At 39.0% G+C, this 27,312-nt stretch overlaps 1 protein-coding gene across 3 annotated transcripts; it reads right to left on the bottom strand.

The window, feature by feature from the left end:
• Positions 1–134: 134 nt before the first annotated feature.
• LOC127641149 (BLOC-2 complex member HPS3-like) lies at positions 135–27,119 on the bottom strand. Of its 3 annotated transcripts, XM_052123943.1 has the most exons (20): positions 26,945–27,119; positions 26,236–26,506; positions 24,449–24,670; positions 22,331–22,618; positions 20,997–21,174; positions 20,826–20,908; positions 18,675–18,861; positions 18,048–18,129; positions 17,613–17,767; positions 13,535–13,636; positions 11,957–12,065; positions 11,617–11,804; positions 11,330–11,507; positions 10,536–10,769; positions 9,772–9,957; positions 8,845–9,039; positions 8,614–8,721; positions 3,436–3,642; positions 419–509; positions 135–329 (listed from the first exon to the last, which is right to left on the bottom strand). In XM_052123943.1, exons 2-20 carry the CDS (start codon positions 26,450–26,452, stop codon positions 202–204), a joined length of 3,138 nt encoding a protein of 1,045 aa, XP_051979903.1. In that variant the 5' UTR covers positions 26,453–26,506; positions 26,945–27,119; the 3' UTR covers positions 135–201. The 3 variants fall into 3 exon arrangements, with proteins under 3 accessions (XP_051979903.1, XP_051979902.1, XP_051979904.1); XM_052123942.1 differs by lacking the exon at positions 26,945–27,119 and having other exon boundaries at positions 26,236–26,525; XM_052123944.1 differs by lacking the exons at positions 13,535–13,636; positions 26,945–27,119 and having other exon boundaries at positions 26,236–26,525.
• Positions 27,120–27,312: the final 193 nt, after the last annotated feature.

The following is a 27,312-nucleotide window of genomic DNA, read 5'->3' on the forward strand; positions in this document are numbered from 1 at the left end:
ATACATACAATATTTTTGGTTACAGTATATTATATATTTATTTATATAGATAATACATAATAAATATCTATAATATGTATATTTTTTTTTTGCTGTAAATAATTTATTGTAACAAAGCAAACGGCACTCATCTTTAAATAGATTTTGTGTTGAATGATGCAATATTTATTGATTGTCTAAAATATCCCAATGGATGACGACTCATGTCATGACATTTCTTTGACTGCATTTAAGGAGATGAGGCAGGAAGAAATGAGCCGTTCCATCATCTGGCAGCAAGTCCAGGAACTCTAATGGGTTCAACTGTACAGACACCACTAGTAGAGTTTCTGCGAGATACAAAAGCAATGCATCATTAATAGAAGAATTCACTTCAGTCAGTTTTGTTGTATTTATAAAGCCAGAAGCTTAAATTAACCTTTGAGTGCTGAGAGCAGAATAGTGTTGTCATTTCCTGTCATTCTGATTCTCTCACAGAGTTCGGGGAAAAGCTTCTGCCACCACAGACACTAGTGAGAAAGACCAGACAATTGGTTGTGGAAAAATCATAACTTTATATCAAATTTCTTGATGTAAACTGAGATTTGTCTGCAAACTAATCAATTATGTCATTTAATTTTCATTCCAGAAACATACATGTTATTCTTCGTAATATTACTTTGACTGGGAGTGAAATGGCAGCCCATAGATCCATCTTCTAAAAAGTTTGGGACACTGGTAGGGGAGAGTCTGAACATTCCTCGTGGCAAATTTTAAGCTACCAACCATTTTAATTTGCACTAATGATTATGCTTATAACATTTGAACTGAATGGCCTAGAAACAAAATAATTTTCCTCCGATTTCTTGGCTCAATCTCTGCCCAACTAGATTCTCTGCTGGTTCTTCAAAAAACCTTTTTAGAGCGTTAATTGCATTTGCACCAAATGCTGCACAGGTCATCAACAAGTAAAAATAAAATGCTGATGGGGTTCTGGGTATCTCGCCGTGTATTGACGCCGACTACCACCCCTGGAGTCGTGAGTTCGAATACAGGGTGTGCTGAATGACTCCAGCCAGGTCACCTAAGCAACCAAAAGTAGTCACAAGGGGTAACCTCCTCGTGGTCACGATTAGTGGTTCTCACTGTCAATGGGGTGTGTGGTGAGTTGTGTGTGGATCGTGGGGGAGTAGCATGAGCCTCCACATGCTGCGAGTCTCCGCGGTGTCATGCACAACAAGTCACGTGTAAAATGCATGGATTGACGGTCTCAGAAGTGGAGGCAACTGCGCCACGCAGATTGAGGTGAGTAACCGTGCCACCATGAGGACCTACTAAGTAGTGGGAATTGGGCATTCCAAATTGTGGAGAAAAGGGGATAAAATTTAAATAAAATGCTGCATTTAAAAAAAAAATGCATTGGGGTATCATTACAAAAATTGACATGTCTCATCGACACCATGGCCCGAAGGTACCTGAGAAATTGTTCCTATAAAAACATAATGAAATGTTTAAAAAAATATGTTTTTGGGCCCCATAGTTACTGCTAACCAGAGGTGTGGACTCGAGTCGCGTGACTTGGACTTGACTCGGACTCGAGTCACTAATTTGATGACTCGCGACTCGACTCGATAGAATTAAAAAAGACTTGCGACTCGACTTAGACAGCAATGACTTGCAACTTGACTTGGACTTCAGCCGTCTGACTTGGAAATACTTATACTTTTTAAAACCAAAGATAAGAGTTGTATAATTAAAAATGTGCAGTAAATCAACAATTATTTTCTCAAATAAACGATTAATTTGATTTACAAATCTGCATGTCAACACTCCTTATTCAACCAATCAGACAACCAACCAATCAGCTTCCACGAAAGCTGGACCAAGTTTGAAGGCTACGGCGCACATTTAAGGACAAGGACACAGCAAAAATTATACTAAAGGTGATATAATTGGGATATACTGAATACAGCGTTAAAGGCAACAAAAGGATTGCAACATGTAGAACCTGTGGTTCCAAAATTACAGACACCTCGTCGACAACATCCGATTTTGTGAGGCATCTGAAAATCCACAGACAGAGGTAAATTGTTAACTAATTTACATCAGCTATGGTTCAGTAACATACATGTCTATGGCAGCACATGGCAAATTTACAGGCTAACAAAGTCTGCATATCGAACCGCAAACTATTTTTTACTGCGGTCAGTAGCATTTAACCTGTTATAGCAATTGGTGTAATGGACTAAATCTACCCAGTGTTTTATTATGCTGTTGTATATGACCTCGATAAAGGAACGCCATTTATTGTGACCACACACGTTGGTGCTTTTTGAGCATAACTGGTTAGAACGTGCATGTAAACACACTCATTTTTTTGCGGACGTCCTGGTCCTCTGTTATGCGTTTAGCTATATTTATTTAATTATATTGGTTATGGTTCTAAAAATCACAAATCCGATCATTTACTCTGTTCGCAGCCCTTTACAGTATATAACTCGTATATGCAACTTAAATGTCTGCAATTAGCCACTGCCTGGTAATATTTCAGATTTCATTCACCAGTTCAGCACGTTCAGCGTCCTTTCACTGCGTGTTTAGAGTAAAAGTTTGGTTTGCCTTAATGTGTGTCCAAAGATAAGATCCATGTATCATCTTTATTACCCTCTTTGGTCTTTACAGGTAGATATCGATAAAAAAGATAACATTTGATTATAATTTAGAAACTTCGAGATAAAATTTTTATAAATTTACTATAGTAATTAATACTCTAACACTAATTTGCTCAAAGCGCACTAATGACTTGTTTAAGACTTGAAGCTAAAAGTTGAGGACTCGTAAATTGACTTGGACTTGCCTTGACTTGGGACTTGACTCGAGACTTTAATGCAATGACTTGAGACTTACTTGTGACTTGGAAAACAATGACTTTGTCCCACCTCGGCTGCTAACTGATAGTCTTTTGTCATGTTTTTCATGTTAAATTACTTCTCAGGGCAATGTGACAATCATAAATACAAGGTTTGGTGTCATTATACAAAAGTGTTAGAGATAATAACTAATGTCTTGTTTGGCATCTTTGCCAGCAATTTTCTAGAAAACAGTGTCATACAACAAAAATCAAATTATTTATGTTGGTGAGGCCATCTAAAGATGATGTGTGCCAATTTTTTTGAAAACTGATCAAATTTGTAGGGCGTACAGTGGAAACAACGGCAGAAAGCCAGAACCTTAAAATGCATTGTATTCTATGAGCATTCTGGAATATTTGGAGACATGAAGCTTGAGTTTAGGCCAAATTATAACAAATGTATAATAGTTTTTGTCTCAATTGTTAATGACCAGTAGTTGGCGCTATCACTAAACTGCTCTTTTGCTAAATGCATCTAAGTTTAAGCCCTTGAATACCATACATTTCATGCCTTAGTATCAGTAAAGCCTCATCAAGTTTGTTACCAGTTTGTCATTCTGTAGCTCGTGGTTTGCATAAGAGATGATGGCTTGCGGACAGCGCTCCAGGAGTCTGTCAATGGAGCTCTCGTGTTGGCCCAGTTTGGTGGCGCAGAGCACGTGCACACTGAGGCCGCTGTTATCAGTCTCAGAAAGCTGCTCCAACAGAGGCAAGATGGACAAAACCTCCAGCGATGGCCCACATAGCAAAGACTGCAGGAGAATCCACAATATTTACCATCACGAAAGAGACTAGAGAATCAAAAAAGGAAATCTTGCCATGCAACAATGCAACATAATATATTAATAAAAAATGTGACATCACAGGTGTGTGTAGATTATTACACAGCTTTCTGGAATACTTAATTCCGGTCAAACGTACATCTAGTGACACACAAAGGATAAAGTGATATTTCAACGGTAAGAGTATTTAGTATAATTATTCCTACTTCAAGAATCACTCTGAGATCTCTATAAGTAAGCTTGAATCATTATTTAATATCCATTTATTTATTTATTTGGTAGGTACCCATGTATAAGTGGGATAATGTAAAGTTAGCTGCTCATTTTCATGAAATAAACCCCTTCAAGGTGATACAAGGTCCTGATCAACCTGCTGGGGTTTATTTTTCTGACAACGACCAGTTGACTTCACATTATCCCTTACTTACAGAACAGTCAGTATAACAGCACCATTTGTTCTCTTACTGGTTTTCGCAGCGTTCCAGATAGTGGTGGGGATTGTAATTGATCCTAGAAACTAGAGCCTTTTGAATCCATGAAAATGATTTGCTCACAGATCATTTCTGTAGATTCCATCTTCACACCAGTAGGTGGCAAAGAATTTAGCATAATTTATGTTATAAGTGAGTCACTGACTGATTCATTAAACAAAACAGCAATTTCTAACCGACACAATGGAAATAAATGAAAATGATTTGTTTACTTAAAAGATGAATTCAAAAACTCACAATTGTGGAGTTGGTCTGAATATCAGCACAGCTGTGAGTACTAATATATTGATAACATGCTGATATTCAGAACAACAGCACACTTGCTTGTGATATTTCTTAAGGTCACGTCCACACTTATCCATTCTCGTTTGAAAACTCCGTTTTCATTTTTGAAACACTTTAATTTCACTACGTTTATGACTCTCATTTGCACTAGAACAGCATTTTTTTACGCCAACAAAAACAAAGCATTTTAAAACAAATGAATGTGAACACGGCCTAATTCTACAACTAGGGATACACTGAAATTTTTGCCGCTGAAGAAAAGGCAGAAAATCTGAACAGTAGTTGTTACTTTATAATCTGGTAACAGAAACATTGAGCTCGTTAACATTGATACCAGAAAGCCCTTTATTGTGAGAATGCTGCATTCTCATTACCCCCGTATGCAGTGGCAAGAAAAAGTATGTGAACCCTTTGGAATTAGCAAATTTTCTGCATTAATTGGTTATAAAATGTGATCTCATCTTCATCAAAGTCACAAGTATAGACGAACACAATGTGTTTAAGCTAACAACACACAAACAATTATAATATTTAATGTCTTTATTGAACACATCCCATTAAACATTCACAGTGCTGTGGAAATGTATGTGAACACTTGGATTTAATAACTGGTCAATCCTCCTTTTGGAGCTATAACCTCGACCAAGTGTTTCCAGTAGGAACATTCAGAAGGAATTTTGGACCATTCTTCCTTACAGAACTATTTTTAGCTTTTATTTCATATTCTTAAGATGTCTGGTGTGAACGGCTCTCTTGAGTTTATTCCACAGTATCTCTACTGGGTTAAGGTCTGTGCTCTGACTGGATCACTCCAAAAGGTGGATCTTTTTTTAAAGCCATTCTGTAGTGGATTTACTTCAATGTTCATTGTCCTGCTACATCACCCAACTTCAACTGAGCTTCAGCTGGTGCACAGCCACCCTGACATTCTCTTGTAGGAGAATAATAAACTTGGGAATTTATTTTTCAGTCAATGATGGCAAGCGGTCCAGGCCCTGCAGCAGCAAAGCAGCCCCAAATCATGATGCTCCCTCCACTGTACTTCACCGCTGGGATGATGTTCCCTTTTTTATACCATACGTAGTGCTGTGTGTTCTTTCAAAATAATTTTACCTTAGTTTTATCAGTCCACAAAACATTTTCCCAGTAGTGTTGTGGAGTGTCAAGGTGGTGTTTGGCAAACTTCAGGTGCACAGCAATGGTTTTGATTGAAAGCAGCATCTTCTTTTGTTGTGTGCTGCCATGGACACCATATCTGTTTAATGTTTTCTGTATAGTAGACTCATGAACAGAGATGTTAAGTAGTTCCAATGATTCCTTTAAATCTTTAATTGTCACTCTAGGGTTCTTTTTTTTACCTCATTGAGCATTCTGCGGTGTGCCCTTTGAGTTATCTTGGCTGGACGGCCACTTCTAGGGAGAGTAGCCACAGTAATAAATCATCTCCATTTATAGACAATTTGTCAAACTGTGGAGAGATGAATATTTAAGCTTTGAGCTATCTTTGTAACCCTTTCCAGCTTTATGCAAAGAAACAATTCTTGATTGTAGAGTCAACAATTCTCTTTTGAGATCTCGAGCGAGTCATGGTCCACATCAACAGATGCTTCTTTTGTATAGCAAACTCAAAATGTTTGTGTGACAAGGAGGGCATGACCAGGCAGTAAGGGTGTACGGCCAGCGCAGAGTCAATTAATCAGCAGGAGAGAGAAATAAAGGGGAGCCGGAGACGCCAGTTCGGGAGAGAGAGAGAGACACACACGAGAGAGACATGTTAAGTTGTTTTAAGTTAAGATACGTCATTATAGTAATGTTAACTGTCCTATCGGTTCCCGCCTCCCCTCCTCCTTCCCGGGTTTTGGCACCAATGTAACGGGTTTAGGAAGGGCAAGGAGATGTTTCTGTCGTTGAGTCCTCGCCGCTGCCATCCGCCAGGGGAAAAGCTGCGGCCATCCACCGTGGGACGGAGTCGCCGCTGCAGGCCGCCGGGAGTCGAAGGAACCACTTCCGTCTGCCTGGGGAGGAGCGGCTGTCATCTGAGTGGCTAAGGTCCAGGGGATGGCATGTCCAGTGACAGGTGAGCAATTTTTTCCTCTCTCTCTGTGTCTCTCCCGCTCGTCCTTTCACTCTACCCTCTCCCTCCACTTGTCTCTCCCCAAGTTTCCAGGAGGCAGGGTGTCCATCGGCTGGCGGAACAGCCGAAAGGGCAGCGTCTCCCCTCCAGAATTGGGGGGTGGGGGTAGGCCAGGGAAGGAGTGTGGCGTGGCCGTGAGGGTGCATGGCGGGCGCTGAGTCAATTAATCAGTTGGAGAGAGAGAAAAAGGGGAGCTGGAGACACCAGTTAGAGAGAGAGAGAGAGAGAGAGAGAGATTGAGAGAGAGAGAGACACATGCATTGCTTTAAGTTCAGTTACGTCATTACAGTTATGTTGACCTGCCAGTTCCCACCTCAAGTCAAGTCAAGTCAATTTTATTTGTATAGCGCCTTTCACAACACACATCGTTTCAAAGCAGCTTTACAGAATATTTGCATTAACAGACGATAAGAACTGTAATGTCTATAAAGTCGATTAATCATCATTGTGTAATTTAGATAAAATATGAATTTTAATAGTGTTTATAAATAATTAAATGATAATTGTATTAATAACCCCAGTGAGCAAGCTGTAGGCGACTGTGGCAAGGAACACAAAACTCCATAAGATGTAGATTAATGGAGAAAAATAACCTTTGGAGAAACCAGACTCACTGTGGGGGCCAGTTCCCCTCTGACTAACATTATGAATGTAATGTAAATATTAATTATGTATAGGTAAAATCATGGTTTAAAATTATTAAACTAAGTAAGTATTAAGGGTCATTGATTAAACATTGATTGTGTTTGAACTGTAAGATTAATGACCAATGTCTTTGAAGTCCATCCTGGATTAACTGCAGAAGTTCACATAGATGTAATTGTCCTTGTTAGTTGGCTGATGAAGGCTTTTGTTGGCAATTGTTAGTCTAAGCATTTAATTTCAGACAATTGTTAGTCTAAGCATTTCACCTCCTCCTTGCCCATCCTAAACCTTTTACAGTTTGATTGCTTTTTATAAGTCAAAGTAGCTATAACCCACACCTCCAATCTCAAATCATTAATTGGATGCCAGGTTTGCCAACTCCTGACTCTAATTAGCTTTTGTTGACGTCTTTATCCTATGGGATTACATACTTTTTCTGATGTACACTGTGAATGTTTGAATGATGTATTCAATATGTACAAGAACAATACAATCATTTGTGTGTTATTAGATAAAACAGATTGTGTTTGTTCATTTTTGTAACTTGGATGAAGATCAAACTAGACTTTAAAACAAATTTATACATAAATGCATGCAATTTCAAAAGGGTTCACACACTTTTTCTTGCCACTGTACATTAGGGGTGTAACGATCTATTGATCTGGATTTATGTATAGTTCAAATAAGCAAAGATGCGATGTCATAGATGCAATGCATAAACATTGATGTATATATTGTTTTTAATGCATGTACGTCAACCATACTACGCATCTCCATCAAGGCATGCATCCTCTTCAAATTGTACAAACGTCAGGCGATTCAGCAACCTAGAAGAAATTACGCATAACATATACTTTCCTGTCGGAAACAGGTTGTGGGTATGAAAGTATTTTGGATTAATAAAAAAGTTAGACATACAGACAAAACAAATGTCATTTGATGTCATCATGACTGATCACATGTCTATGACTTTAGTTGTTAAATGAAATAGTACAGAAAAATAAGTAAAATAAAAAAGTACCTAATTTTGTTGTGGATGTCCCAATGTGGATACTGGATTTGCACTTTCAGAGAGCTCAATAATATTTTCAAATTATATTTTGGTTGAATTTGTGAGTTAATAGAAGTGGAACTTATAAAGCAAAATAGGAACATAGTCTTATATTATTTCACATTGAATGCAGTCCCCTGATTCGAATCGAAATTGCATAGCGGCAGACTTTGAGGTATCAGCAAACATCAGCTAAGAGAATCGATATAAGATCGTTACAGCATGCCAAATGCTTTAAGTCACCTGAAACAGCAGCACGTCCTAAAAATCCCTGATTTGAATTTACGTCATTAATGGTGCAGTTTCCCCCCCCCAAAAAATCTGTCAGTACACACCTGAAGTTTGCGTAGGTCCTCTTGATGGTCATCGGTGATGTTGAACTGCACCGGTGTCATGATGTTCACCCACGGATGCAACATCCCATAATGAGAGCATGAGTTTATCTGCACATGTAGAAATGTTTTATCCATTTAAAACTTGAAGATCAACTTTCAAGCAATTTAATGAAATGATTCGACTGAACTGTGTGAGTAATCCATCTTAGCATAAAGAATGAGGTTGCTCACCAGGTCCTCTGCGGTTTTGAGTGCTTTGACAGTGTCGTGATCTCTGTGTGTTATGCGGTCGATGTAGACCGATGTGAGGCGGAAGAGCAGCTCTTGTATGATGGAGTCATGAGTGGATGCCACTAACAGTGCCTCCCAGAAATCCACTAGCAACTGAGGGCTAATCTGAACTTCAGCACCATCACTACACAACTCCTGACAAAAAGAGACAAAGAAATTAAAAATTGTGTTTAACACTCAGAGACCAAAGTATGGATCATTTTGGTGAAGAATGAACAAAATAATCAATGTGCGAGAGCAATGAAGGCTTTCCCGTCTGTTCTGAACTGACAGAAGGTCTACTATGGGACAAGTCTCTGAAATTTGTAATGATTTTAATGGGTGGAATGTGTCACAACACACAGTGTATCACACCCTGCTGCCACACTGCACACATTGTTTGAGAATGGTTTGTAGAACATAATGAAGAGTTCAATATGTTTCCCTGGCCTCCAAATTCCCCTGATCTCAATCCTATTGAGCATCTGTGGGATGTGCTGAAACAACATGTCCGATCCACGGCGCTCCACCTCGTAACTTACAAGACTTGAAGGATCTGCTGCTAATGTCTTGGTGCCAGATACCACAGGACACCTTCAGCGGTCATGAAGAGTCATGCCTCAGCGCTGTTTTGGCGCACACAGATGACCAACAGCATATTAGGAAGGTGGTTATAATATTTTGGCTCATCAGTGCACATGCAGCTTTCTTGGACTACATGGAATATCTGTGCTTTTAAAACTTTATTTGTCATACCACAGAACCATTCAAATGAAATAAAAAAGGCAAAAGGGTTTATTAAAAAGGTGAGAAACATACTGACCAGTTACATTATCGGTTATTATCGGTTTTCCTCTTTCTCAATTACTACTCCTATCTTAAATTTACTTGGAAGAAACAATCTGCCTCCTCCAGTCGGATTTTGCGGTTTTCGAGCAGCGCTACGACTGCGGCCACCAGCAGCCCCTCCTGTGTGTCGCGCAGGTGTTGTGCTAGTATAGTGGGCATCAGGCGCTTTCCTCTGCCATGCAACAAGAGTTTGGGCTCTTCTATGAAGCCGTACACCTGCAGCATCTGAGACGGGGACAAATGAACGCATAGTTTCAGTGATTTAAAAAATTCAGTATTTGTAGTACATTCTGACTGAGCACAACAGTGAGTAACTTTTTCAGCAGTTTTGGTTATGGAAGTGTTAATTATGCGATTAAATCATTTTTATGAGGAAATCTAAAATGAACCACTACAAATGACTTAACAAATGACTTTAATAAAAAAACAACAGTACAATTAAAAACTATTGATTTATAAACATAAATAAGTATAAAAAACATTGCAAAATATTTCAATATGAAGAATTATAGATGTAATCAGAGTGTGGAGTGGGCCGTCACTGTTAATTTCTTTTGGCAAGAGCAGCTTCTCCGATTGGTGGATCTCTCTTAAGCATTATGGGCAGTGTAGTACTTTACCTAGACTTTATTATTAAGCACGATTTTAAAAAACTAAATAAAAATGACCTTGACTTGTGGCTTCTAAAGAAGCATATATCATCTTTTGACAACCTCAGAGCTTATGGTAGTTCAGTTTTAAAACGTTTTTTTTCCTCTATGTAGAAAATTAATAACTGTTAATAAAGGACTGTTGCACTGTACCTCGGAGTGGCAGTCCATCTGCTGCCTGTAACTGTGCAAGTCGCCATTCCTCAGAGCCAGAGAGGCCATACAGAGGGACAGGGTGATGGAAGAGGAACCAGAGCCCTCCAGTTGTCTCAGGTGGGTCATGGCGATGTTAGGATCTGCTCTCAGCATGGACGGACTGCTCACCACATGAGGAATCTGAGCAGGTTCAGCTACACTAAAGATCTCCAGCACTTTAGTGGCCATGTCCTACAACACATTATAGCACAAGAGGAAAACATTTACATCAAAAAAGTTACTCATACTGGCCTGATAAGCTTCAGAGTTTCTCGTACCGCTTCCCCCTGAATCTCAGATTTACACCTTGATTAAGCTTCTAGTCCACTCAGAGGCCAAGATATTCAATTATACATTGGGGAAGCACATGGGATCACAAAATAGAATGAAGGTCTATGGATGATATGCACATGTGTAAGTGCTCAGCTGCATTAGAGCACCACCTAAATTTCAGATCTACAGTGCAGTGCAAAGGTTTTAGGCACTTGTGAAAAATGTTACATAGTGACGATGTCTTCAAAAATAATGCCATAAATAGTTTTCATTTATCAATTAACATCATACTAAATCCAGTAAACATAAAAAAGCTAAATCAATATTCCGTGTGACCACCTTTGCCTTTAAAACAGCCAAAATTCTCCTAGGTACACCTGGATACAGTTTTTCTTGTTTGATGGCAGATAGGATGTTCCAAGCTACTATATCTAACATGATTCTCTAATCTGTAAGAGACACTGCAGTTTCTTCTGTACCTCACTGAGCTCCTCCACAGTTTCCTCATACAGTGAATGTTTGAGGAAGAAGATGAATCCTTTGCCATATTGAGAGGAGGGCCTGCACATGGCCATATTCCTCTGAATAACTTCAGTCACAGACAGACCAGACATCTTATAGTACGGCAGGGCCAAATGAAATTCCTTCTTGTCAAACCTATATATCAAACGCAAAATATATGAACAATTACTCATCTCACAACAAAAAAAAAAAATAAAAAAAATAAAAAAAAATCACAAGATCCAGCTGAAGAGTGAGTGTTCACCTGCTGAAACAGTCTCCTAAGTGAGCGCAGCTCTCCTGAAAGGCATCCTGCAGCTGAGCTCTCTCACCAGGTTCACAGGACTGTCGTGTGAGCAGTGCCGCCCGCAGCAACAGATGAGCTTCACTGAGCAGATGAACACAGCTCTGAGACATAGGACTCGCCTGCTCGTATCTCCTGCTGTATTCCACCTGCGCAAACAATGACAATAAAATAAATGCGTAATATGAGCATGTGGAAAATAGTATATGTTAAAACAGGTTTTATACTGTTAATCATAAGGCCCGACACGTTAAATATGCACTATAAGCCTATTTATAAAAAAACAGTTTAGATACAGTACTATTTCTCTGTAGAGCTGCAGTGTGGACACAGAACTGATGACATAGAGGTTCCAGCCATGAGCGCTGTCAACTGGCTCTGTGGATTTGGACATGGAGGTCTTTCTGGATCTGAGGAACATTGAAGAACATGTCAGAGAACATTGATTCTTTTGGTTATTCACTTCATTTTACTCTCTACACTGTTGCATTTTTCAAAATTTCAGCTTTTTTCTCGAGTTAGTTGAGGTTAGTCAGGTTTGCAAATTTACCATGCGAAACATCGAATATCGCAAAAAACAATTTGTGTATAGAGCAGCATTTTCATCCCATGTGTTTAAGAGAAAAAAGAATAGAAATGGAAGTTGTGAAACCGGAGCGCTTTGCATTCACTATCAAAATCTTTGCTTTTTCACAGGAGTTTGGAGCGACCCTCCGCAGACGGCACACACTTCACAGCGCTTCCGAAGCGGTTAATGCACTCTTCAAGAGCTGCTCCGAGTCAATGCGTCAGGTTAAGTTTATTTAATAATTAGGTAACACCAGGAAATTTATTTCCAAAATCGCTTACATTTCTCGTATTTAGACAGTCAAATTTGTTTGGAATTTGAAGTGCACAATAAATTGCAGTTAACTCAAATAATTGGGGTTAGATCAAACAACCGCAATCAAACAATTATTTAATAATCGCGACAGGCCTACCAGCAACTGAATAAAACTGTATCCAACTCAAGTAAAATTATCAATGTTTTTATTCGCATTGTGATGTTTCAATCCAACATATTTATGCAATATCCCGAATAAAAATACATGGATGGAAACCCAGTTATTCTCTGTTTAGCATGTCAGTAAACAAGGTCACTTGATTACAATCCGGTGAACTGTTAATGCAGCAGGGAACTGAGAGGGGTTGTGGGGTTAGTGTGGCTGTGCTGGGTTAAATTCAGCTGATGTTGATCTTCTCTAAATGAGAAGATGCCCTGTGACCTCAGAGAAGGAATACGTCTCAGCAGAACAATAATGGGCGTTTCTCAATCTGTGGGCATTTTCAAAACAGGATGGGCCTTTTACAACTACACAAAGAAAGTAGGGAATCTTAAAGTAGTAATAAGTGGGCATTTCCAAACCAGGATGGCATTTCTCAACTATCCAATGAAAGTAAGTAATCTTAATGTAGTAGGCAAATCATGTAAAGTAGTAGAAAAATGTCCATCCCGATTTGAAAACACCCACTGATTGGGAAACGCCCATTTTTGTTTTGCAGAGACACAAGTCTCCAGTGAAGTCTGCAATAAACTTGACATGAGACCCATTTATACCCCATATTTGACTAGAGTCATTATAATGGATGTTTATGGTTATCATGTGATAATATTTGTGTTTTTTCAGAATGTTTCTGTAATGTAAATTTGTTCTTTTTTTTTGTCCCATGTTGTCTGTGTAAAACAGCTAATCTTAATGTTAAAAAAATAACAGAATTGAGATGTTAGATGAATTACAAAAGGTCACATGCAGGTAACAGTCACACACAGGTGGGTAAGGAGTTTAAGGGTTCATTTCAGAGCGGCCAACTACTAGAATCACGTTATTGACTAACTTACAGGAAGGATCTGGACAGAAGGTTTTCCAGAGCGGGTGTTGAGGATGGCTCTAGACCTACAGCTACTAAAATGCCTGTCAGGGTTCTGTGTTCCCTTGATTCACTACAATCAGAGTTACAGGCCATTTACACAGCAAATATTTACAGAGGGTTATTATTAGGTATTAACAGATCCCTTTCAAGACGGTCAATTCGATGTTGCGTCGGTTGCTGAAGCTATGGGAAGCTCGTCCAGTAGTGACGATCTCTGAAGCCATTTAAAACCATGACAATTATTTAGCAGATGCCGCTTGATACTCCGCCCCCGATGCGCACGTCATCGCAAGCATATAAGGTGAAACACAGTGCCATTTCATAAAAATGTTATCTTGTACTCTGAACACCCGAATATTCGCTTCGTAATTGATACTGCACACCTTCACAGCCAGTGGACCGTCTTCTACTTCCCTGTTGTGCTCCGATGAATGTACAAGACTTCGCTTCGCCATTGATACGTACATCTTCAGCGTGTGGACTACTTTCCCTGCATAGCTTCGATAGATGGACGTGTCTTGCTTTACAGTTGATATTGCACACGTTCTATTCATAGTCTATTATTTTCTACTTCCCTATTGTGTTCCAACGGACAGCGTATCCTTTGAACACTTTCGTGTTTAATATTATGTGTTGTATTGTATTGTGTGTTTCTTTCAGTGAAGCCAAAGTGAGCAACATCTTTATAAAAGATGACGTTTTGCAAATGTTTCCACAAGCACATGAAAACGAAAGCAGCATATCCCTATGTCTGACAGGCACGAGCACTGTTTTACATAAGTGATGCTCATTGAAACTGATTGCATTCACTTGAAATTTATGAAACTTGCTCTCGGCTCGCTTTCGTTCTAAAAGCCAAAGCCGTTCCGCTCTAAGAGCAAAATACTCCTTCTGCGGCATCCGAAAAACCGCATTAAGGAGGCACATGTGGACAGGGAATAGTGAACAGAGATTTGAGCCTAGGCTTACGTGCATCCTCTCCTCCAAAACAAGGCTTCGCCCATTCAGCACAAGCGCTGTTATTCCCTGGGCTGAGCCCACGCTGATACAGCGCTTGCTGAGTGTTAATTGTTGGTGCATTAAACTCTAAATGCTTTGTGCTCCCCTCTCCTCCCACTTTACTCCTTCTGTGGCTCCTGAGGGACTGCTGTGAGGATGGGATATAGAGAAAGGAGAGTTTGAGGTTGATTTGTCGCAGGCTCAGGCCTTGCGTCTCTCCTCTTCTCCATCTAAAGTGGCTTCACCTTTCCAGTACGGCCGTGCAGATCTGTGCACCGTCGTGCATGATATGATCATGTTCCGTGGAGATTATAATGAGAGGGTTGCTATATCGCTAATGATTATCCCTGCCAGGCACACGACACTTGTTGAGATTGATTGAGTGTCAAGCGTTCGCAATGAACACAAAGCCCTTTGCTTGCTTCTGAGGAGGCTGTTGCCGGTCCGTTCAACTCCCTATATTAAGCGAGGACAGGATACAGAGCACAGAGAATTTGAGGGTGATTGTCGCCACCTTGAGCATGCGTTTCTTCTCTGTCTCCAGTGGCCTTACCTGTTCCATGGCAATTTGTGGCTCACTGCAATCGTTCTCAGTGGCGATTATGTCAGGGATATGTTGTTGTTCGGCTTCATGGCCACAAATGCCTTGAAGTATGCGTTCCCTCCAGTTAATTTGCTTTACCAAGTGTTGTGCCAAGTCTGGGAAGACAGGTAAACCGTGATGTTGGTTGCACTGGAGTGGCCCTTGGTTCCCAGAGCTGGCAGAACTGTTGGATGCCCTCCCGTGGAGGATTTAGCTGGGGATGGATTTGCTCTTGAAAATATGCAAGGCATGATGCTCCTGGCATCCCGGACAGGAGCTGTGGAAGCTTCATGTTTGGCCACTGAGTGGGGCTCGTCTGAAATATGGCTCGTCTGCCACCATATTACAGGCCAGATCCCCCTCTACCAGGTGGTTGTATGCCTTGAAATGGCGAGTTTTCGCTGACTGGTGTTCCTCCCAGCACGTTGCCCTATGCAGTCGACACGTCCCGTCTTATAAGAGCATTTCGGTGTAGATCCACTCACAAAAGTTATATCGCTGCTATAGTGACTGGCCATGACCCCTTGGGTGGTTTGTTGCTGGGCAAACATCCCCTGGTCGTAAAATATTTCTCTAAAGACTGTGCTGCTGCTGCTCGCTCTGGCTTCAGTTTTTTTTTTTTTTTGGGATCTCCAAAACTTATCAGTCAAGGACTCTTGCATGGAGTTTGGACCGGGCTTGTCAAAGACCATTCTCAAGCCAAGGGAATGTTTTGTGCCCAAAGTGTTGGCCATTACTTTCAGGGCTCAGGTTTTAACCTTACAAGCTTTCTCTCCTCTGTTTGTGTCCACACGGACATCTGCCTGGCTGTGGGCTGGGTTTACCCTAACACATTTGCCAGGTTTTACAACTTGGATGTCTCTTCCCTCTCTTCCCAGATTTGTACGGCAAAGGGGGGTTGATTCCTTAATGTTCACTACCTTGCTAACTAGTGCGTTATTGTATTTGATTCCATATCGTCAAAGTGACCACCTTTAAAGGGAAGGGTATTGTTACGACTGTAACCCTGGTTCCCTGAAAGGAGGGAATGAGACGTTGCACACTCTGGCAGCACAACTGATTTCTCATTGCTAGGGGTTCAAAAGATGCGCTCTTCCCTTCAGTCCAAAATCCTGCTGAAATGGAGATGAGTTATGCCTTAAATGCTGGCGATGAAACGCACATTGGGGGCAGAGCGTCAATCGCCACCTGCCAATAAATTGGTATGATTTTAATGGCTTCAGATTTTGTCACTCCTGCGTAGAGCTTCACAATAGCATCAGCAACTGATGCAGCATCTTGTTCCCTCATTTTTGGGTAACTAGGGTTACCCATACCGATTGCTCATCAAATTATTTACTCATACTTATGTCAATCCAAACCACTTTGACTTTCTTCTTGAACACAAAAGTTGAACATTTGAAGAATATCTTGTATCCACTCGTCCACAAAATGTAAGCGAATGTGGACTTGAGCCGTCAAGCTCCAAAATAACAAAAAAAAAATCACCAAAAGTAGTCCATATGACTTGTGTGCTATATTTCAAGTCTTCAGATGCCTGATGATAGCCTTGTGTGAGGAATATAATTCATTTTAAGAAGTGTTTCAAGTTGTTATCCGAATAGTCTTTATGATTTATATTCATGTTCCATGGAAGAAGAAAGTCAAATGGGTTTGGAACAAGTTGAAGATAAGGTATAATAGCCCTCACTGAGTCGCTCCTGTGTACATCATTAACTCTCTGGTTTGTTTCAGCCACTAAATCAGACAGACGGAAACTACATTGGACAGTCAGTACTGCTGAGAGGATTATTGGTGCCCCCCTGCCCACCCTCCAAGACGTGTACTCTTGCCTTCTGGCCTGCACTACAGAGCAATCAGCACCAGGACAATCAGGCACAAGAACAGTTTTTACCCTCAGGCCATTTTCCACATGAACAATTAAACTGCCTTCATGATTCCCATAGTGCAATAATGTATAAATATGTCATGTACATTTCTAAATTCACTCATATTTTATTAAATAACTGTACATACTCCTGCATTGCACCTATAGTACCTTTTTATTATTTGTTTTTGTATGTCTTTTTTTTGTTGTATTCCTTGTGTGTGTGTGTGTGAACAGTATAAAACATTTCTTAACTACCATTTTTAAATCACCTTTTTGCCTTCTCTAGTTTATTATATACAGTGTGGATAATGAATTCTTAAAAATACAAAATTACATCTTGTCTCTCAAGAAACATAAGGTCATAAAAGCAACATGCATAATATTAAAAGATTTAAAAGAATTAGAAAAATGCTGTTTAAAATTGACAAAAGTATTTCATATCAACTACCCAAAATGGGCAGAATAAAAGAAACAGAATAAAGGTTTCTACTTTTACAGTAAAAATGTACAAGTATGTAAACAGGAAAGATGTGTAAAATTGACATTTGTAAAACTGTATGAAGTGATTGTGAATAATTATGGTAAGATACGTACATGTTTTTGCGGTTAGCTCTGTCTATGTCCTCTCTGCTATCCACATCTGCAGCTGTGAGGAGAACAATGTGATTCCCATCATGACAGAGAAGCTTCAGGCCGATGAAGAGCTGGATCCTCAGAGCACAAACCTCCATTGTGCAGGGTGGACAGGCCTGAACTCACACCACATGTTTAATAAACTGTACAATCATGTTTAATACTGAATTGTCTTATCTCTGGTCCTTCAAGTCTAATGTAAGCTACATACAGTAAGATCAAATTTTTTCATTACTGAAGCTCTGTTCCAAAACCTAGCGGGTTTCCTTACTGTCTACTGCCTGCGTAGGCAGCTAACTAGATTTTTGAGCAGGAGAAATAAGGAACGTGACCAGTGTATGTTCAAAATAAAACTGACAAGGACACAACAGGAAATCGTACGATGAGTGACGTTACCTTCATGGTGGTGTCGATGTACGGATCATCCAACCGAGCTGCTACGGCACTGCACCTCACAGTAAAACACTGCAGAGCATTCCTGCCATAACGCAACCACAAAAGCAGTGTTTATGTTTCTCATTTCAAATCTGGTGAAGTGCTGTCATCTCGTCCTTTTTTGTGAGACTGTGTTACATTTGTAGATTTGTATAATAACGTAAATCGGTTACATTGGTTAAAAACTTTCACAATGCACGCAAACTGCTCTGAGAGTGTTATGAGCCTCGCTACATGCACACAGAACATCGCATCACCCGTTGACTAAGAAAGCACACACTTTTGTGGTTTAATAATCACATATGACCATATCACGATTCTGATGATATTTTGATTAACTGTTCAGCCCTGAAGAATCGTGAAATTATTCAAGTAGTCAAATAACATTTTTAAATTACTCCACGTTTCTTCGGCACTCTCAAATGTAAATGACATAAAGCAGTCCAGCCCAAGGAAAGCTATCCAAAAGAAATGTACTATAATATAAACGTTACTACAAAAAATCTACTGGTTGACATTTCTGTCGTTGGGACAATCCAAGTGCCCAATCCCCAAACCTTCACCACTACACCACACTACCCATCGTACCTGGTGATGACGTAGAGGAACTGGTCAGTGAGCACAGACTGAAGGGCCTTCTCTGGGTACTGGTATGTGGACACGAGCTCTACTGAGTTCTTCAAGCTGTAAATGTAGCCGGTGTTCGGCAACGAGAAGAAAACAAACATACAAGTAGGTTCCCTCCGTATTGAGATGGTGGTTTCTTCCTCCTTATCTGTTCAAAAGCAGGAAGAAACCATTCAGATCCAGCGAGAGGGGTGTACTCACGTAACACATAACTGGTTAGACTAATATTTTCACTGATATTCACACTTTTGATCTTTGATATCAAGTCTACCTATAAATGGCTTTATTTTGTGAATGTCTAAAAGCAGGGTTCGTACAAAAAGATACATTTTTCTTTTCAAGCACTTTTTTATTTGTTTTCAAGGACTATGCTCAAGATGTCATTAAAACAAATTATTTATTAGTTCATTTTAAATAAAAATATTTGAACCATTCAGTTAATTAATTTTTATAAAACACCATGTTTTACAAGTAAAACATCTCAATATCTTTAACTACACATTATCACAGTAACAATTCTTGGTTCATTCATGATGAAATTGATGTGCAGTTGTAGTGTGCTCCTAAAACGCACTTCACTTTCTAAGAAAAGTGAATAACTGGGTTCGTAAACAGTAGTCCATATGACTCATGTGCTGTGTGTTCCATGTTTTCTAAAGTCACATAACAGATTTATGTGAGGAACTGACCCAAATTGGAAATGGGTCATTCTCAAAAATGTGACTTTCCAACTTACAAAATATTGACATTTAGTATAAACGCTGAGGGTCAACATTTTACAACATGTCATCGACATTCATTTTTATACATGAAGGACAACTTGGCTGTTGTTCTTTCTTTTATTATTTAATTTTGTTTCATAAATGAAGCAAGTTAACACTAATGAGGGTTCAATGGGGTACAACACCAAATATTTTGGTGTGAAAATATTAGTTAAAATGTGAATAACTTTTTAACATGCTGGGAAAAATCCCTATATGCATATTTAAGCAGCCTCTGAACTTAAACCTTAAAAATTATTTTCCACAACTTTTGTATTTAACATTTTTGTAAAACAAAAACAAAAAAAGGTTTTAACTAGGGCTGTCGATTTAACGTGTTAATTCAGTGCAATTCATTTTATTAAAAACAACGTGTTAAAAAAATTAACGCAATTAATCGCAATGCCCCCAGACTGTAATAACGAAAATTCCTGAGAAATTCAAGCTTGTAGTACCACCTGTTTACTCCAGAGGGCAGTAAGTGAAACTTCAACTGTGTGAGCAACACACAGTTTATACAGTGAAGAAATCAACCAGACAGCACAAAACAGACATTCGTTATGTTCTTGCGTTAAAAACACCTGATGGAGCGCAAATTCGAACTAAGAGATATTAAGATGTGTTCTAAGTGTTAAACTATATTTAACTTGACACAGTGACCTAAAAAGTTTGTTTATGATGCAACGCATCCAAGACGCTACACAAGCATATCTGATGCAGGTGTTCATTGACGGGTCCCTAATAATAAATCTCAAACTGATTGACAAATTCACTTGTGAAATGGATTACTGTGAACAGTATGACAATACTGTTCACAGCAATATGGTAGTAAACAATACATTGTATTCTAAAGCCGCTTTTTATATTGTCTTATCAATGATTAACTCTTCTGCTACAAGAACGTAAAGCATTTTAATTATCTGAATATTTTTTTTATATATATATATATATATATATATATATATATATATATATATATATATATATATATAATTTTAAATAGTTAATGATAACTGATGTGTAATTATTTCATCATTATATATTTAATTATTGTTATATGAGGGGCTTTCTCAGGAAATATTTCAAATGTCGCATGGACTACAAATATGCAATGTTGTCATCATTGTCACAAATTGCTATTTGTTCTTGTTTGTCATGTGAGTAAACCGCCATATTTGATTTAAGTGTAACAGCAGAGGGGAAGATTATCTGCAAATAATGACTTATAACAATATAATGGCTTTAAACAATAATCTGTATTGTATCAGTCACAATCTATATCAGTTCATCTCTACACATAACCTCCAATTCTGAATGTCAAGTGATCACAGTACTCATACTGTTCACTTACCAGTAAACAAGGGGTGGAGCTGTAGGGACTGCAAGTGTGTCTCCTCTACGCTGCAACCTTGAAAGAAATCAGGTGCAAACCTCCTGAAAGGGCACACAGGAGAGGTAACACCTAACAACAGATACAGCACTTTCAGAAAGCAGCTGATGTTCTTTTAGGAGTTCACTGTACCTGTATAAGACATAAACTACATTCATGTCCCCTCGGCTCTCTGCCTCTATACCAGTCCACTCCAGAACTATAGAGACGCCACAGTCCTGGGCTTCACTGCCCAACAACTCCTGATGCTTTGGGAACACAAAGAAGTCCTCTTGCTCATAGAGGGGGCTGAAGCCTTCTTTCTTCTTCTCTAAAAGAAAGTAAAATATGGAAAGCCAAATTAACACAGAGTAGCAACTATAAGAAAGAGACACAGATTAGGTGTAAACCAGGAATTAATCTTGTTCATATAAACAATGGTGAGTACGATACGGAAGTTGTATTTTTTGCTATAAAATGACATTTTTACTCCATTGACGTTTAGGGTTGATGTTTGGGTTAGGGGTAGAGTTAAAAAGATATGCATTCCTGTTGACTGTATAATGTCATATACAACTAAAAATACAACTAGCTTTTGGTGCCAATCTGTGGACATTTCACATAGAAACTGGTTAACAACACTTCCAGCTTCAGCCACTGGGGGCAGTGATTAACAGATAGATTTGAATTCACAGTGTCTGAGTCTGGCAAAATGTTCAGTGGGATCGATGTTGGATAAATTACCCAGAAAGTAATCCAATACAATTTACTAACTACTTCTTAAATTGTAATTAGATTACTTTTCACAGAAAAATAGTTATTTTCCGTACAACAAATTGAAATGTATTATTCACAGTCAGCCATGATTACTTCAGTTAATGAGGGAAAGAGTCAAATAACAGGAGAGTTACTGAGATTAAGCGAGAATTATTTGGCTGGTCATGTGATTCTAACATGGCCGCCCCATGTGAGGACCCTCTCCTTGTAAGGTCCTCACCCTACAAGGGCGCACGCCCTTCAACTGTAACAGAAACACAAACAGCCATATTAATACAATTCATGTTTTAAATCCATTTTACTTAAATAATATTTTTTAGAAATATGTGTAACCCAAGTAATACAGTTAAAAGTTATTAACTTAACTGAAAGGTAGTAACTGCAATGTGATTACAAAATTGTAAAACATGACAAAGTAATTTGATTAAACTGAGTAATTACTTTGTGATTAGATTACACCACACTGAAATTTTTTCAGCTAATTATGAAATTTTAAAGCATTGACGAGTAATTCGGAATAATGTTTGTCATTTTGACATATACAACTGAAAGAAAACAAAGTGCATCAGTTTTCATTTTAACCATTATGTATTAAATATTATGCATTTTTAATTTTTTTCGGAATTTCACTCTCCATTGAGTGAAAGTCCGCATAGCAGGCAAGATGCGGGTGAGTAACAAAGGCATGTGGGTGTTTGTGCTAGTAATACCTGCATCTTCATCTAAGCCAGCTTCAGTCATGATATCTTCTGGCAGCAGTGCGTGTTCCCCAGCGGCCTTACTGTTCTTCTGCTGCTGTGTGAGTTTCACCACCAGCACCTCTAGCTCACATTGCAGAGCCACATATCCACCACAGAAGGCCACCTGAGATGGGCTCCAGCCCTGCAGGTGAAGAATCAGAACCCGCTCAAAGTCCAGCACAAAGAGCTGCTCGCTCAGTATCTGTCGCTTCAGACTGAAGACCACCAGACTCTTGGCACAGCCCACCAGAAGATCACCTGCAACAGAGACAAAAAAAAGAGGATTCAATTACATGTTCAAGTACATTTTTCGTTTTTTTTTTTTTTTTTTGCACCGTTTGTGATATGGTTATTTCTTTTCAAAGTAATCAGGCATTTTTTTCTTCTCAAACTTAAGGACTATTCACGATTCATGTCGATTTTGCAACCTTTAAATGTACTCAACTAAAAAGTAACTTCAACATGATCCAAATATCATGTTCTTTGCCAGGTAGCCTGGTTTGAGAAATCAAAGTTCTATTCATTATAGAAAACATAGGTGTGCATTACAGACGTAAAACAAATGTAAATGGAAAAACATGCAGTGAAACCTGCAGACTTTGACCTCTGAGACATCGGTATGGTATTCATTTAGGCTGGACAATTGATTGAATTAAGATTAAAGTCGCAATACGTCCTTGAGCCATAACTAAACAACAAAAGGCTGTGTTTTAAAATCTGACAGTCTGCATTCACCACATCAGTCAGCTCTGTGTGAGCATGCGGCGCCCTCTAGCAGGTGTGTGCGGTACATGCTGAGCAGCCAGCACTATGAAATCATAAATGATTATATCATTACAATTCAACTCGCAAAGTTTGTCAAAATGATCGCTTCACAAGTGTTGGCTATGGATGCAGTACAGTTGAAACACTTCACAGATCAAAGCAATAATTACAGATCTATCTGAATCATCATGATAAAAGGACTAGTGGATGTTTGACTCTCCCATTTATAGCCTATCCATATTATTTTATATGAAATGCCCATAACAGTAACATTACTAACGTTTTATTGGGGGTATTTAAAGAAAAGGAGACCATTCATGAAAATGCGCACAACGGTGAGGAAAGTTAGAGTCTGATTAAGCCGGTGTATACATGCATGATGGATGAAGCCGAACTATAATCACACTGAAAATATGACCAGCTTTTATATCGATTTCTACATTGTTGAAGGTGAATTGTCATTTCTGCACAACTAGTGCCTCCAAATGGAATTGCAAAAATAAACATTGTTTTCAAAACAGCTTTCTGAATACACCTCCCTTCGGCAGTTGATCAAAAAAAACAGATGGTCCTGCCACCAACTCTTTGTTATTGTCTCTCTTGAGACGGGTCGCTAAAAACAAACAGAGGAATGTTTACAGTTTTCAAGAACATTATCCTATACAGTAAATGGCCGTCTCTGCAGTTTAAGCTGGGATAGGAGAAAGTATTTTAACAGCAAAAAAGTTGCATACTTCAGCTTAAACCTATGTTATATTCATTTGGAGCGCATACACGTGCCGCTGATCAGATTGGGCCAAGTGCTATGAACTTTTCTTTTTCTTCCTTTTTCTACCTTTGGTGGATAAATGAATCTATTTATAGCGTTTGCTAATATTCTTATGCGAAATCTTGATTCCTCGATTTAAAAAAAATACAACATTTGTCAAAATTTACATTTTAATTCATCTATAAAATCTGAAAATAAAAAACATCTCCCAGCCCTAGAACCACATCATACAGTATCTAGACACCAGAAAATAATACAGACTAGGCAAAGGGTTCTTTAACTCAGCAAGTAACCTCTTAGTAACCAGAGATAATCAACTAAACTGATCATTTCACAGACATGACAGATGGCGCCATTTATCGGTAAACATGATATTTAACCCTATAACGCTGTGTATCTCAAAAATGTTTGATGGCTCCTGTTTTTCTGTTCTTCGAACTGCTCAATGAGGACTTTTAAAACATTTTTGCAGTTCCATTTGGTGCAAAAGACTTGACACACTTGACCTTTGACAACATGTGCTGTTATGTTAGTGCTCTGCGAATAGTGTTCACCTGTGAGCGTGCAGCACGACACACACAGCGGTGGTTCAAACAGTGGGATCTCTATGATCTCCATCTGTTCTTTAGGAGCTCCATGGAAGGACGAGCCCCGCAAGAAGTGACCCAGCAGACGCACTCCGACACGGGTCTTCTCTGCAGCCTGGTATCTCCAGTTAGTATATGCCCTGAGATACGTCGCTTTGTTCTTCTCCTCAATGGTCACTAGATAGTCCCCTAGAAATAAAAAGGCAAACACAAGCATTTAGCAGGTTTTGGCACTTTCCATGAATCAGGTACAAATTGGTGTCCAATTACTTTTTTAAAGGGTTAGTTCACTCCAAAATGAAAATGCTCTAAACATTTACTCACCCTCATGCCATCACAGATGTGTATGACTTTCTATCTTCTGCTGAACACAAATTAAGATTTTTAGAAGAATACCTCAGCTCGGGGGCCTGGGTAGCTCAACAAGACGCCGACTATCACCCCTGGAGTCACAAGTTTGAATCCAGGGCTTGCTGAATGACTCCAGCCAGCTCTCTTAAGCAACCAAATTGTCCCGGTTGCTAGGGTGGGTAGAGTCACCTTAGGATAACCTCCTCGTGGTCGCTATAATGTGGTTCGCTTTCGGTGGGACGTGTGGCTATTTGTGCATGGATGCTGCGGATAATAGCGTGAAGCCTCCACACATGCTATGTCTCTGCGTTAAGCGCTCAACAAGCCATGTGAGAAGATGCGCGGATTCACATTCTTCATGGATATCACCACCTACTGGGCAGGGAGGAGAAGTTATAGTAAAAATGGACTTAAATATTGATCCGTTTCTCGCCCAGACCAATCATATCTCTTCTGAAGACATGGATTTAATAACTTGAGTAGTATGGATAACTTTTATGCTGCCTTTATGTGTTTTTTGGAGCTTACATTTTTTTGGCCAGCATTCACTTGCATTGTATGGACCTACAGAGCTGAGATATTCCTTTAAAAATCTTAATTTGTGTTCAGTAGAAGAAAGAAAGTCATACACATCTGGGATGGCATATGGGTGAATAAATTAGATATTTCATTTTTGGGTAGCTATCCCTTTAAAGACATTGAAGGCACAAATGACATGCTTTTTGTTGTTTGTTTTTTTTTTTATTATTATTCTTATGTAGCTATTAAAATCATTCAACAGCATCATAATATTTACACAATCTGTTGAATTTATATATTTAATTAATTGTAGCAAAAAATATATTTAAATATTAACTTGTTTTAATTACCAAAAACTAATATATATATATATATAAAATATTCAAAAATAAATACTATTAAGCTGTGTTACACATCAAGCATACAAGCAGGTCAACACATGATTATTAAAAATGTACCATTGCTTAAAATTGTGACACTTAAAAAGTAACATCATTTGGACTCTTTACAGCATTGTGAATAGAAAAGTAAATAATCTCACTCCATTTTAACAATTGTACAGTGAACTGCATTCAAGCTATTATATGCATTTTTATATGCAGTGCCTTTGTAATATCATTTTTTTATTCCTCAAACATGCACTATGCTTAATATGATTTTGAACATGCCTCATGTTACTACCATGTTTTGGGACGTTTCATTGTAATACCATGTTTGGAAACATGTAACAATGATAATACAGTGTTATTTTAGGAGATATATCATGACAGTATGAGTTTTGAACAAATGTAATGCCAATAGCATGTTTTTGGACATATCTCATGGTAATACTATGCATTTTAAACTTGTACCATAAAAACACGTATATTTTATCTGTCACTGACCCACGGCACTGTGTCGAATGCTGTGCACAGATCCCATGCTACTGAAGCGGCAGATGAGCGGACATCCCTCCCGCTGCAAGTCATACGCCTCGATCTTACAGCCTCCGGCGGACACCACGAATAGCGCCCCGCCGCCGCAGCACACCAGCCCGGGCTCCTGTTCCGCCGCAACGATCTGCTGCGACGCGAACGGGTGGCAGTTATAAACATGAACCATTTCTGCGGCGGCAACTGTACACTACATCCTTGTAAAGCACGGAAGCGTAAGCTGCTGTGTGTAGAACGGGAGAAAGCAGTGGAAAGGCAGTTAGAATTAAATGGCAGTAGTACAAGAGGGCGTGGCTTAATGGACAAGCAAACGCAGATTTTAGCACACAAAAAAAAAAACGGAGAACGGTCCAAATATAATTATGCCTTAAAATGGTTAAAAAAAAATAAAATAAAATACAAATTAAGAAAATAGTCAAGCCAATGTGGGTTTATACTGTATAATATAACCCCTACAGCCTTGTATTTTAATTGGGTGGATTAATATTTGTCTGTCAAGGCATAATTTCTAGGAATTAATAGATTTAAACGACGATACTGTAATAAAAAAAATTAAATAAAAAAACCCATCCGTACGATTTCAATGAGGCTCAACGGAGGATTCGACATTTGAGCCGCCAAGCGACCCCTGGAGGAGGAACCATTATGACACAGTTATTACCTAGTTGGATTTGCCGCCCAATGCTGGAGGTCCATCTCAGTCTGATCAATATCACATGCCTAAACGTCTTGTGATGATCAGGCCAAAATCATTAACACTGCGAGCCGTTATTTCATTTTCCCACAGAAAAAAATCACGATTTTATGAATTGCAGACGCTGGAAATACCGGAGAGATAAACAATGAACTAAAAATTCACTGGCGTGCAAATCTGAAACGTAAACAGTAGAAACTTCCTGAAAATAAAAGTCATATAATGTGACAGAGTGATCGTACATTGGTTTTTATACCTGTCAATCAAGCAGCGTGGCTTTTGATTGGTTGCTTGTATTGTTTATTATTTTACTGGCAAGTACAGTTTATTAGCTT

This window comes from Xyrauchen texanus, chromosome 50 (genome assembly GCF_025860055.1).
Source record: "Xyrauchen texanus isolate HMW12.3.18 chromosome 50, RBS_HiC_50CHRs, whole genome shotgun sequence".
NCBI classification, from domain to species: Eukaryota; Metazoa; Chordata; class Actinopteri; order Cypriniformes; family Catostomidae; genus Xyrauchen; species Xyrauchen texanus.